The 14,844-nt window shown below is 35.7% G+C and overlaps 1 protein-coding gene across 6 annotated transcripts in view; it reads left to right on the plus strand.

The window, feature by feature from the left end:
* Positions 1–14,844, plus strand: part of CDH12 (cadherin 12) — a 937,014-nt gene that overhangs the window by 881,451 nt on the left and 40,719 nt on the right. For all 6 annotated transcript variants that reach the window (XM_014734929.3, XM_070245950.1, XM_070245953.1 and 3 more), the window contains one exon: positions 9,688–9,941. In XM_014734929.3, the coding sequence (XP_014590415.3) occupies positions 9,688–9,941 (254 nt within the window). The remainder of the gene's footprint in view (positions 1–9,687; positions 9,942–14,844) is intronic.

The following is a 14,844-nucleotide window of genomic DNA, read 5'->3' on the forward strand; positions in this document are numbered from 1 at the left end:
AGCTGAGAAAAAGGTATTTTTATTTATTTTATTTTTTAACCTTAACTTGGATTCTGTTTGTGAGCCTGTGACAGAATGCCATTTCACTGTGTCACTTCGAATTCAGGACATTATGAAGATTTATAAATCTCTCCAAGGCATAAGATATTGCTTAAAAAAACAACTACTCTTGTTCTATACTTGTGTCATACTGCACTGAGCAAGGTATAAACAAATGAAAAATGCCCTATAAGTATTATATCAATGAAAATACTAACAAAATCAGGATACTAAAGCATTTTCAATTTTGTATCCTGTGTAAAAATTAGGAGATGGGCTACATTTAAAATGAGAGAAAAAGGTGTCTTAAATGCAGAAATTTCATTTTTAAGTGAAAAGCTAAATGCAATATCTTTCCAGTCGGTAGTGATTTTTTTCTACTGGATAAATGAGAATAAAGATATACTTATTGGATATAAATATAAAGTTACACGAATTAAAACATTAAAGGACTGAAAATACATATATTTATAGAAGCACTGTGGCTTTTTGTTACTGATTAAGAAATTTAGGCAATTAAATAGTGGGATGAATACTTAAACTATGCAAAAGGACAATTTTACTTTCTTGCATAATTTCTCATAAACGGTTCCATACCATTTCTGCAAAAATATCTATCAGAATTAATAAGTAGTGATAACATCTGTTTAAAATAGAGAATGACAAAGTGATTTCCTATTTATTTAAAAATAAGTAAAACTATTTTAGAATTTTAAAAAATCCTTACTATTTTGATGTTACTTAGCAATATTGTTTCATTTCAAATAAACATAAATGTGATCACATTGAATCCAAAGCAGAATTATTTTCTTTTTTTCTTAAAAACATAAGACATAAAATACTTACTCTTCACAAGGACCCTTTAATAGATAGGCTAAGCTCTCAACTGGGCGCATTGGAAAATTGTACTTTACTTGTGCCCTGCTAGTCACTAAAACTAGTTTGCTATTCTCAGTCTTAGATGTCAAGGAAGTGAGTTCACATCAAATTATTTGGTAGCATAGCACCATCCTGTGGTTAATTTTTGAATAACTCAGAAAAAAATGAAAATAAAATTTGGAATAACATTTCATATAGCGAAACATACACTTCAATTTATTAAGTTTCAAAAGCTCCTATTTTTAGCCATACTGGCATGCATACTTTCAAAGAAAAATAAGTGGTGTTCTTTATTTGTAAATACTATGTTTATTTGTAAATATTATATTCCTGTTCTGTAAATGTATGTCCTTGCCTTCTTTTTTAAACATCTTGCCTAACTTCCTTAAACAGTCGCATCAGCTCTAAATTAGCCCCCAAACTGACATAAGCAATGCAGATTGCTGCCTTGCAGACATTCGTAACTGTGTGTTCCATGGTCTTTTGAAACTCAAAATGTCCAAGGCCGAATTCCTTCTCTTCATCCAACAAAAGGGCAGATGCTCATATTTTCTCCTTCAATAGATTGCATGAGCACCAGATGCTCTATTAGTAGAAATTCCTCTTCCTCTTCCTCCTCAACCACCCGAAATGGTCTCAGAACAATTTGGGGCCAGCTTGGTCCACATGGTATTTCTGTCTCTTGGTGTCACTGATCCACTCTTGGATAAGGTTCCACCTCTTCTCTAGTTTCGTAAATCAGAAATCTAGACTTCTTCTTATGCTGCCTCCATTGTCATCAACCTCCTATTGCCAAATAGGACATGAAACCCAACCACTGATTTCTCCTGAACATATATTAAGATTTCCTCCTTTCTCCTTCTGATAGGTTGACTTAAAACCCTCTTGCTTACTTCTTACCACTACTGCAATGTCTGTTTGAGTCTCACAACTTATCTTCATCCACCTTTTCCTTCCTCCATGAGCGAATGGTCAAAACCTAACTCTGTTCCTCTTACTTTCATGCTTAAATCCTTTTTTGGTTCCAATCACTTGTAAGATACAGAGAAAATGGTATATTTTCTATTACCATCGCCTGCACGTACACACACACACACACACGCACACTCTCTCGTGTAGGCACATGCGCATATGCACACACATGGACATGCTACATTCCAATTACACCAAATCCATTGCAGTTTCTACCAAAATGCTGTGCTATTTTTCCTTTTGCATAGAAGGCACTGTTCCATGTAAGTAGTTCAATTAATTCTTTCCTCTTTTTCAGCATTTCTCTCTCATATCTCACACCAAAGATTTCCATGCATCCCTCAGGCAAAGTGGATCACATTTAACTTTCTTCCTAAATGTCAATAATTCTGTTAAAACACTTATATACTTAAGGCATTCATAGTTCAAACACATCTTATTCCTCCTACTATATTTTAAGCCCCTAAAGCCACTTTATCATATCTATATTTGTGTTGCCATGATATAGGAAATACTTGAAATATATAAGGTGTTTAAAATTTTTGTTGAATAAATTAATAAATATATTGGTTTACTGTTTTAATTTGTGTAAAATGCATTATTTTTCTTAGTTCTCACGTAGTATGTAAAGCTTAACATATTTTTTAAATTATTCAGAAAAATAGTGTTTTACTGATTATACAAATGGAAAATATGAAGCTCAGAGATGAAAGATAACTTTTTCAAAATCACACTGCTTGCAGTAAATTATAGCATATGTTTGAAAAGCAGACACTTTCAACTATTGTTAAGAACAACATATATTAGAGATAAAATGTGAAATTGGTCATTTAAGGAAGTTAAAAAGATAATTGCTCTCCCCAGATGATCATGATTAATACTGTATGTGCATATAAAGCATGTATTTTACTTTAAGACTTTATAATAGTTAATGAAATCTTTTCTCAGTTTTAGGAAAAATATCACCAAAACCCTCAACTAGAAGCACCAGAAGTTCTTTCAACACTCTGTTTTGCTTTGTCTTAGTTAGTGAATTTATTGCAAAAATTATTGTTACTAAAATATGGGCATAGAACTAATGCCCAAGATTCTTATTTCCTTAAAACTATCAAAAATTTGCAGTGAGGCCGGCCCCGTGGCCAAGTGGTTAAGTTCACGTGCTCTGCTTCAGTGGCCCAGGGTTTCACCAGTTCAGATCCTGGACGCGGACATGGCACTGCTCATCAGGCCATGCTGAGGCGGCGTCCCACATGCCACAACTAGAAGAACCCACAACTAAGAATACACAGCTATGTACCGGGAGGCCTTGGGGATAAAAAGGAAAAATAAAAAAAAAAATCTAAAAAAAAAAATTTGCAGTGCTACAAGAAACCAGAGTATATAAATTGCCCAGAGAAAAATGAAGCACATTGTTAATAAATAGTTCTGTAACAAAGTTATAAAGATAAGTTGTATGAAATGTTTGTTTCGTCATTGTAATATTTTTATTTACAAAACACTTTTTGTCTGTAATTCTATTGTCCCTTTAAGATTTTTTTAAAAACTTTAAGCCTGAAATACTGTTAAAATTTGTCAAAAACTAAAATCCAGGTTTTAAAAATAGGCACATTTGAATGTTTTCCCCTTTGTTACAGGGGCATTCTCACATAATACTTCAACAACTTTTATGCATTAAATAATTATTTTAACTATATTTTATAAAATGCTGAGTTGAATTCCTTCCTTAATGATGATAGGATAAATCACACATAACACACACCTGTCTTCCAAATTTTATACTTTTCCATAGCGCTTATTACCACCCAACATGCTACATGTTTTGCTTATTTATCTTATTGTTGTCCATCAACTCCCAGAAGACAGCAAGCTCCATGTGAGAGGCAATTTTTGTCTGCTTTGTCCAGTTGCAGCATCTATAGAGATGTCTAGAACATGGTAGGATATTAGGAAATATTTGTTGGAAGGAGGAATAACATGCCTCAGACCTTTTCCCCTTCTGCCCTTTCCTCAGACTCATTTCCCTCTGACTTCTCCAAGCCTGGTTCTTCTCCCCTCAGTCCCAGTATTCCATCTTCAGAGATGTGCTTCCTAGCTGCTCTATGTAATGTCTGTCCCCTCCTGTCTTTCCGTCTCATTACCTTGACTGTTTTCCTCATAAATCTTATCACTAACTGAAAATTATGTATTCACTTATTTTTTACTGTGACTCCCTCTCTACAATATAAAATCTATGATAAAATGGGCTTAATTTAACTCATTAACCACTATATCCTCAACTCTACTGTGACACACAGTAAAATCTAATCAAACATTTCATTCAATTTAATTGGATTTTAATTGACTTGAATAAATTGAAGAGGTACGTATAGACATCATCTATGGATGATTTACTATGTGGCTTGAATAGTGGTAGAGTTTTAGAATAGCTCCTTATGGAATGGGAAAGTGCTAGCAACAAATAAACGAATTGACTACTATACTGATCATAAAACTAAATTTTGGGAAACTTGATTTTCCTTTAAACTGATACTTGATCTGAAAGCCTTATCTTTGTAGTTCAGGCTGGTATGATAAACCTTCTTTGCAGGTACTTGTTCTTACTTTCTTTTCATCATGGCACAACCTGCTATAGATCGGTTTTCTAGCTGCTTGTCTTGAAAAGCATCTAGTCTGTTTCAGATAAATGAGCAGTCTTCGGTCATTTGGATTCATCGACAATTTTCCTTTCCACTGACCTTTAAGACCTACTATATGACTGAGAGAGCAGTGTCTTATTACTAAAGGATGTATTTTGTTAAGAGTGATGACTACCATGTTGGTGAAAATGATACATGTTCATCATAAAAACTGGAACAAAATAGAAGAAGGAAAAGTAAAGAGGGATGGAAGCACAGCTCTTGTGGGTTAGAGTTTGGTATAATGGGGTCCTCTGCTGAGGGTCTCTCAGGCTGAAATTGAAGACTAGCAATGGGCTCACTTCTGCTCATGTGATCTAAGCCAATTAATCACGATTTAGCAACTGAGAAAGGAAGTGTTAATTTGATTAGCCAGCATAATCAAGAAGATGGCAGACTAATGTCTCAAAAAAACCATCTTCCTAGGCCGGCCTGGTGGCCCAGAGGTTAAAGTTCGCACCTTCTGCTTTGGTGGCCCAAGGTTCGCCAGTTTGGATGCCAGGTCCAGACATGGCACCACTTAGCAAACCATGCTGTGGCAGGTGTCCCACATATAAAGTAGAGGAAGATGGGCACGATGTTAGCTCAGGGCCAGTCTTCCTTAGCAAAAAGAGGAGGATTGGTGACAGATGTTAGCTCAGGGCTAACCTTTCTCAAAAAAAAAAAAAAAAATTCTTCCAAAATTACAGAATCCTGAGGTAGTGATATAGAGAAAATGAGCAGTAAGGAGGGGGTTTCCTTCAGGCATGATGGACTCCAGGGTCTTTCATTGTTCCATTCTTCTGTGAGCTGTGATGGATACCTTGTAGGTGTATTTCCTGCCTGTGGTCAGCTTGTTCCAGGAGAGAAATTCGTAGAACAAGGTTATAATTTATCAAGCTATCGGGGAGTACATATGTAAGTGGAGGCCATAAATCAGGAGAGCATGTGAATTTTTTTAGAGTATGTGCAGGGCAGCACATAGTCACACAGAGGAGGGGGTGGGGTCATTCAGCATCAACAAGATGGCCTCGCTTATGCTCACTTACAAAATTAAGGTGTAGACCAGAGCTGTGATCCCATCTGGGGCTTAAAGACCTTTCCCCGGCTTACTGGGAATGGCAGAATTCATTTCTTCATGGCTTTACGACTGATGTCTCTATTTTTTTGCTAGCTATTGGCCAAGAGTTCCAGTCTCATTCCTATGAGTTCCCCTTAGGGACCTGCCGGGTGGGGTCCCACATCACAGGTTTACTTCTCCAAGGCCAGAAGGCAATCACCTGTACTGCCTCTTTCTTTTAAAGACTCACATGATTAGATCAAACCTCTCAAGTAAAATCTCCCTTTTAATGAATTCAACATTGAGTGATTAAGGATCTTAATTATATTTGCATAATTTATTTTTCCATAAACCCTAACAAATTCATGGGGTGATACCCCATGCAATTCATAGGCCCCTCAGAGACTCACGGGCAGGGAGATTTTACAAGAGTACAGGACATTGGGGGTGGGAATCTTGGGGATATATTGGAATTCTGTCTACCAAAGCTGCTGTTTTTCAAATTCCTCAAAACGTAACTATAACTATCCATCTCCATTCAGCAGTATCTAGAAGCATGATGAGGCCTGGGAAGAGTCCAGAGAGTTACTCTTTTGGATTTTATGCCAAAAATTATTTATCCCTCTTTGAAGTGAGAAAATCATTCAGCACTTAATATTTTATGTAGTTTTTCATGACCTGGATTACAGCAAAGTAAGAGCAGAAAAAGTGGCTAAAAAAGAAGATACAAAAAGGAGATATCTTGCTCAATTCTTCCTTTATATGCTGAAAAACAACTAAATAAATCACATATTATTTCTCCACAGTTATTTTTTTTTACTGTAAAACTCCTTACAATGTGAATTGTGTCCTGAAAATTCTTTTCTCACTAACTTACCTTTATTGAAATACCCTTATGAGCAAGAGGTTACTCAACCAAATTCTCTTAGTCCATCATTTTCTTATTTTTCTAGAAAGGTTCATAAAATCGAATGGGCCCCAAGTAATGCCACAAAGGTTTCTATTTATTGTGCATGAACCAAATTATCTCAACTTCATAATAATGAATTTCTGTCAAGAAATATGATTAATTCTAACAATAAAAAATAAATCTTTGTTCTACACTTATTTCAAATATTAGAGTTTTTGTGGATTGTAAAGTTAAATGAATTTCATTTTGGGGGAACCCTCTCACCCCAAAAAGTGGAGAGTAGTCAGTCAGATGGGTTGGATAAAGTCAACTAGAGGAAGATCAGTATTGATTCTCTTTGCTCTTTCTGAGCTATTCAGTTTTATAAAGTGGCATTGCCTAAGGGGCAGGCTCATGAAGAAGTAAGGCCATCTAGATATTATTATGGCATTTCTCTTACAATTTCCTCCAGTTCTTTGATCACTGCAGGATACAAGTTTTCAGTCGCAAAAAAATTTGTATGGACAGAAAGTTTCTTTCATCTCACTCTGAATCTCCCTGACTGCCAAATATTTGCCTGCTGTAATAAGTTCGAAGTTCTTAAAAGGTATAGACTATGTCTGATGTCCTAAAGCAATGTACAAAAGATTTCAGAATTTTCCCTTCATTTCTGGGCTTGAAATAGACTTTGTAGCGAGTCAAGTCCATCAGACAGTTGCGGCATGTTGATCAAGGATAGAAAAATTATATTGTTTAACATTCGTAGAGGATTTAGAGTTTACAAAAACAAAATACCTTTCGAATTAGCTAGTGCAGCCTTCTATCTTATTATACATTGATCTTTCAGACTCCTCTTAAGGCATCTGATTTCTCATGAACACGTCAAATGATAGGGGACTTAGAATCTCTTCAAAAGACCCATTCATTAAACAAGATGGCATGCTTCTCACTAATCTCTAAGTCTGATGAATGTAGAGAGTGAGCAAGCTCTATTTGTCTTTGCATCTTTCTCTCCTCCCAGGACATCTCTCTGGCCTTACCACCTTGTAGGCCATAGATATTTTTTTAAGTAATTCAATTCTGAATAGTTTAACTTGTTAGAGATTTCTTCCCTTTTTTTAACCTAAAGTTACCATTTTAATAATTTAAATTATTGTTAATTCTACTAAGAGACTAACAGAATAAGCCTAACTGATATTCAACATGATAGCTCTTCAATATTTAAAAATGTGTGTCCTGTCTTGCTTTGATCTTTATCATTCCAGGCTAAACATTTCCAGTAATTGTAGCAGTTCTGTATTTTTTGTTTGAATAATGTTTTGCTATCTTATTCTGGCAATTGGTTTGTTTTTTGAGTTTAATTCTTTTAACAAAACATGCTGGTCAAGCCATAGGCTGATCAAAATAAGAGCATTGTGGGACTATCTCCTCTCTTTTTCTAGATATTATATTTCTATTCACATAATCAACAGCCATAATATCAAACACTTCTTTCTCTTTCTTTCTTCTTATGTATGTGTTTTTGCTGAGTAAGATTTGCCCTGAGCTAACCTCTGTTGCCAATCTTCCTCTTTTTGCTTGAGGAAGATTTGCCCTGAGCTAGCATCTGTCCCTATCTTCCTCTATTTTATGTGAGTCACCGCCACAACATGGCCACTGACAAGTCGTGTAGGTCTGCACCAGGGAACCAAACCAGGGCCGCTGAAGAGGAATGCTCTGAACTTAACCACTAGGCCATAGGGCCAGCCCTCCATTCTTTATTTTTATTGGCTTTAAGATAAGTCAAAATTGCTAACAAGAAAGAGATGGAAATTGAAGAAAATCAATATTGTATATAAATAATCATGATGGGAGTAACTAAAAATAAAGTAAAATAAAGCATTGAGTAGAAAACAGATTAAAAATACATGAATAAGAATTGGAGAATTAGATAAAATAAAGGGAATAATTACAGGGAAAATAAATGTAGACCCTCCCGAATGAAAAAATTACTGTGAAAAAGAATGTCAAATCCAAGAGGTGTTACTATTTGCTATAATAAACTCCATGGAATTGTGAGTTTTTGAGGCTTTCACAGTGATTTTTTCGAATTTTCTTTTTCCATCCTCAGCAAAAATGCATAAAACAGCAAGATTGTCCTTAAAAGAGAGAAATACACCTCCTTTATTTCCCCAGGTGCACTGGGCAAAAAACATCTGTGTTGACACAGCAATTAGTAAGTCAATGGAGTCATACTAGAGGGAATTAATTTAGAAAACAGAAACTTTTAAAGGTCTCAGAAAAATTACTATGTTAATGTTCATTTCATGTTGTCTTAGTTTTTCACAGGGGATTAGAAATCAGAGCCGTTGACCTTAACGTTTTCATTTAAGTAAAGCACCTCAGCAACATCATATTTCTAGAATCTAATATTTTCAGTTTATTAAGAACATAAAGCCAATATTCAGAATAAAAGTGAATGTAAGTAGTGGTAAAGTTAAAATAGAGAATCAGTGACTATTGACAAATGACTTCCAAATGTTATGTTTCAGTTGTCTTTAATTTGATAATATATGTTCAAAGCCTTAATTATTGGTAAAATGTCCTGACCATGCAGTACAGTGCCTACTAATTACATATACAGTGCCGAGAACACAAAAGACCAAAACTCTTCATAATTACCACTGTGTATGTTTTTAAACCCTGATACAGTCTTCTGTTAGCAAAAAGGTCTAGATGTTCAAAAGTGTTTCATAGAGAATGATATTATTGTCAAGAAAAGAAAAGTGGTCCAAGAAAAACATATTTTGTTACACCAAATCTTAACTGGAATCTAGAGCTATCTTCAAGCATCCTATTTCAATTTTGTTTTATTTTAATTACTGCTTACCTCCACTAGATGTCAGTATTGTATAAGAGCAGAAAATGCTTCTCTTCAAATGTGTCCTCCCTGTGTTAACTGCTCATATAAAATGAATGAACCCTACCTAAGGATGTATGTGTCCACAGATGTCATCTAAATGTATGCAACTGATTAGCCTCATAAGTTACCCGAAATATTCTACACATAGGTGATTCTTAAAATATTTCCTTACCCACTAATTATAAAGGAAAATGAAATTTTGAAACCAAAGCAATTAGTATTAACTTGCAAATGCTCTGAAGCAATGCTCAGTCTTTGCCATCTCCTCACTTCTGATTTGTCCTCGCCGCAGCCATTAGATTTTGAAACAAAGAAGGCCTACACTTTTAAAGTCGAAGCCTCCAACCTTCACCTTGACCACCGGTTTCAGTCTGCGGGCCCTTTTAAAGACACGGCCACCGTGAAGATCAGCGTGCTGGACGTGGACGAGCCGCCGGTTTTCAGCAAGCCGCTCTACACCATGGAGGTTTACGAAGACACTCCGGTTGGGACCATCATTGGCGCCGTCACTGCGCAAGACCTCGATGTGGGCAGTAGTGCTGTTAGGTAAGAAAAAGAAATGTTTTCTTTACTGTGTGTCAGAAAAAGAAAGAAAAAAAATTGCTCTGTCTAAAATTGCATGAATGATTTAGTTTTGGAATATGGTGCTTGAAAAACGTAAGGACTTTTCATGATGAGTTTTAGAATAAAACCCACAGGATTTGAACAAAACCTCTGATATCAGTCCCTGCCCCAGGGTTTAGCAGTGTGTGGTGTTGGACGTGCCAATCAAGCTAACCAATCTCAATTTTTCATCTATAAAAAGAATTTAATAATATAACCCCAAAGGATGATTCTCATGATTAACGATATTAAGATACTTTCTTGGTGCCCGGAACATAACAGACATTTAATACTTTTTTCAATTACTCTAGAATCTCTGCCCCTTACCCCAAGTTACTGTTTGAAAAAGATGGTTTTACCATTCGCAATTTGTAGTTCATTTTTTCCCTGCGACACTTATGTCTGCTGATGGAAGCACAGTCAGAGGCAGTCCTGTGGTGAGGTGGATTATGGAAACGCTCGAAGCCCAGACTTTGCAAGGAGCTCCTGTTGGCATGAGGCAGCTGGGTAGTGAGTCAACACGGTAATCAATAGTGTAAGAAGGAGTTAAGAAACAATCTCTCTTCACCTTGGCCACCCCCAAACCCATAAATTCCACATGCACTACTGAAACGTGATGGGATTTCTCTTGTCCTCACTTCTACATTGATCCTGCAACATATTTTGAGACTTGTTTTGATTCAACTTTGCTCCTTCTGTATGTTTAAATTTCCTGCCACACATGAACCCTGATCTCAAATGCCTACAATTACCGGGAAACCAAAAATAAAAGAGAAATAAACATGATTTGTTCTGAATCTTGCACTTCTAAAGAGTTGAACCAGACGAAAGAGAACATCAATGCAAACATTTTAATGCCAAACCGCTACTTTATTGACATCAGGAAAATGTACACACATATCTCATAAGATTTTATGTCATAGGGTAATGAATGAATAAAAATAATGGATCAACCATTCATCAGCTGTCTCAGCACATTCATAGATACAGAAAACTCTCAGGAAATGGCTTGAGAGTATGCAAGCCCTGCTCTCTGTATTCATTTGAATGCATCCTCCAAAATGGCCTGAATATTTTCCTTCTTGAAGTATGTCTGTGATCACAAGAGACCTCTAAAAAAGTACATTCGTCTTGGGAAAGGGAAGAAAAATAGCAATTACTGAGCACCCGTGTGTCGGGTTGAATGCTGGCTAATTTACTCATTGGTTTCAAGCTGTTGTTCTCCATGTCCGTATTAGAACATGGTTCACTTTCAGTTAAGCTTCAGAAAACTATATTTATTACCAGTGTTTGTAGGGGCATTGTCAAGAATCTGCCACATTAGCAGTTGTTATATATTAACCTATCATCATTCATCAGTCTTGTTCCTGATGACTCTGATGTGCTGTTGATAGTTGTGAAAGTGGGAAATACCTGGGGAGTAGATTTAGAGGTAATTTCAAGAATATAAACAGTTATAGAAGAAGTATTGAAACTTGTAAAGTAATAAAAAGGTAAATAACTATGGATTGAAACTCCCCACAGTTCAATAACTGAGAATTTCTGAACATAGTGGAAATGGTTTCTTAGAGAATACGCTAAGTTGTTTAATTTACTCTGTTCTATTTCTGAAGACTGATGAAGTGTGATTAGGTCAAAATATTAATAAAAATATGATTGTAATGCCATACTTAGAAAATGCCACCTGGTAGTGTAAGATGAGAGTTACAAACTTTCAAATACAAAAAATGGTTAAGAGTCAAGACCCTGGTTTAAGGATGAAGGAAGTCTACGTTTTAAAGAAATTCTCCAGCTACAGGCCTGGTTTTTTTATTTCTTTGTTTTTTAATGTCACAGGAACTAATGTCTGGCAAGTCTTCTTTATGTGAATAAAATAGTTTCCCTAGTTTTACTTCTAATGGGGAGCAGCCTACTCTCTAAAGCCGTAGACGCGTGTGGTTCTAATTGATCCCCGTGAGGGGTTGTCAAAAGAGGGAGCTGCTTTGAAAGAACATGAAAGTTGTCTTACTTCCACGTCCTTGGAGTAAACAAGAAGCTTGAATCATGTCAGCTGAGGAATGTGTGCCGTGAATCATCTTTTCTTGGTCTGAAAACATGTTTGCTCACTTAAGAGTGATAGTAAAAATATGTTGTGAAAAATAAGCATCCAAATGTGAAATTGCTTGACATTTTTCTCTAGGCCCTGGGGGGTGTTTTTTTTTTTTTTTCTTTTGCTTAACTGTCTTTTCATAGGGTTATTGTGCAAGGTATTAATTTAGAACTATGTTATTTCATACCACTGGGTATTTTATTATTATTGTTATTTTATCATCACTGAGCACAGCAAAGAGCCAGAATGCAATGACGTTAACAAAGGGTTTAAACAACTTAGAAGAAAGTTCAGTTAGATTTGATGCCTCTAAAGGTACCATGGCTGGTCCCCCTGCCCCGAGCTTCATTTCTAGTTATTGTTTCCTTTACTTTTCTAGCCTTTCCCTTAAGATGCGCTGAATTCCCGCCTCTGGTGCTCTATGTCCTTTGACCCTCTTATTGTATAGTTCATGGGAGTTATTTCTAAGTGAGTCAAATATGAGTGCAATGAGTGTACAACCACTAGTGAGGTAGAGGATTTTCACAACAGTAGTCTCTTAAGTTAAGAAATGAAATTTAAAACAGGTGACTATTCAGTTACATTGGAAGTTAGTATTTGTTTTGAATATGAGTGATTTGAGTTGTAGAGAGATTTTAGTGGATAATTTTCCTCAATAAGTGGCATTTTTCTTTTGCTCCAAATATGTACAAATCTTAGTTATTCTATGAATGAATTTTAAAACAAAGTTTGATCAAGTTAATTGTGTGTATAAATTGAGAAAATGAACAATCTGATTTTAAACTCACTCCAGGTACGAAGTGTTGGGTGATAAGATACTGACGACATAAAGTAAAATTTATTTTATGCCTATAAACTTCCATGTATAAATTCAAAACGACAGTATATAATAAAACAATGGAATAGTTTATTTTTCATGTTACCTTGTTTTGTTTAATGATATTTCCAACCAAAATCCACCACTTAAAATCAAGTAGTGAAATTGATTAATAAATAGAAAATCATTATTAATTACCATGAGTAGATGTAATATTTAAAATAATTTATGGGGTCTTTATGGGGTCAGCCCGGTGGTTCAGTGGTTAAGTTCACAGGTTCCACTTCAGTGGCCCAGGGTTTGCCTGTTCGGATCCCAGGTGCAGACATGGCACCACTTGGCAAGCCAAGCTGTGGCCGGTGTCCCACATATAACGTAGAGGAAGATGGGCATGGATGTTAGCTCAGGGCCAGTCTTCCTCAGCAGAAAGAGAAGGACTGGCGGCAGATATTAGCTCAGGGCTGATCTTCCTCAGGGAAAAAATAAATAAAATAATTGATAACTGGTTGTTAAAATATAAATGTCTATCTGTGCCCTGCTTAAAATTATCTAATGTCTCAAACCTGGTCTGTTCACCACATTTTTGGAAAAATTTCTGAAATCAATTGTAACTGATTTTTTCATTGTGGGTTAACAAGCTATCAAAGTAGCTGGTTTTCTTTATGGGCTCTTCCCATACATCAGGAATCTTATTATATACGTAAAAACTTAAGCTCAACTACAAACCACATTTAGGGAGTGAGAGGAAAGAGAGGCCCAGGTTGTCAAGTGGTGTCCTATAGCAACATGTATAATTGATTTTAAATATTAATTAAATTAAATGGTAAAAAGTTAAAAATTTGAGAAATTGCCCATTTTCTATTTTTCACTTATTTAGCACAATTTTTGTGAGGATTAAATGAGGTATTGATATACAGTGTTTAATTTTTAAAATTTTTAATAGATTTTATGTTTTTAGAGCAGTTTAGATTCACAGAAAAATTGAGAGAAGGTACAAAGATTCTCCAGGTACCCCTGCCCATACACAAGCATAGCCTCTGCCATTATCAACATTGCCCACGAGAGTGGTACATCCATTACGATTGATGAATCTACATTGACATATTATTAAGCAAGTCCGTAGTTTACCTTAGGATTCACTCTTGATACTGTACATTCTCTAAGTTTGAACAAATGTATAAAAACATGTACCCATTATTATAATATCATACAGAGTATTTTCACTGCCCCAAAACTCCTCTATCCTCTCTCTCTTCATCCCTCCCCCGCAGCAACCTGTGGAAACGATTTATCTTTTTACTGTCTCCAATAAAGCCGCCAGTTTAACTGTTCCTACAATGTCATATAGTTGGGATCATACAGTATGTAGACTTTTCATATTGACATCTTTCTCTTAGTTGTATACATAAAGCTTCCTACATGTCTTGTCATGGCTTGATAGCTCTTTTTTTTTTTTTTTTTTTTTTTACTATTGAATAATATTCTGTTGTCTGGATGTATCCATTCACCTACTCAAGGACACCTTGATTGCTTTCAAGTTTTGGCAATCACATCCATGTACAGGATTTTACGTGGACATACATTTTCAACTCGTTGTGTCAGTACCAAGGAGATCAATTGCTGGCTCATATGGTAAGAGTACATTTACAGTTGTAATAAGTCGCCAAACTGTCTTCCAAAGTGGCTGTACCATTATACATTCCCACCAGCAATGAATGAGCATTCCTGTTGTTCCACATCCTCACCAGCATTTGGTGTTGTCAGTGTTCCAGATTTTGGACATTCTCATAGGTTTGTAGTGGTACCTTATAATTGTTTTAATTTGCATTTCTCTGATAACCTATGATATGGGGCATCTTTCTTCTGCCTGTTTGCCGTTTCTATATCTTCCTCGATAAGAAGTCTTTGACCCATTTTTTAATCAGATTATTTGTTTTCGT

This window comes from Equus caballus, chromosome 21, assembly GCF_041296265.1.
Source record: "Equus caballus isolate H_3958 breed thoroughbred chromosome 21, TB-T2T, whole genome shotgun sequence".
NCBI lineage: Eukaryota > Metazoa > Chordata > Mammalia > Perissodactyla > Equidae > Equus > Equus caballus.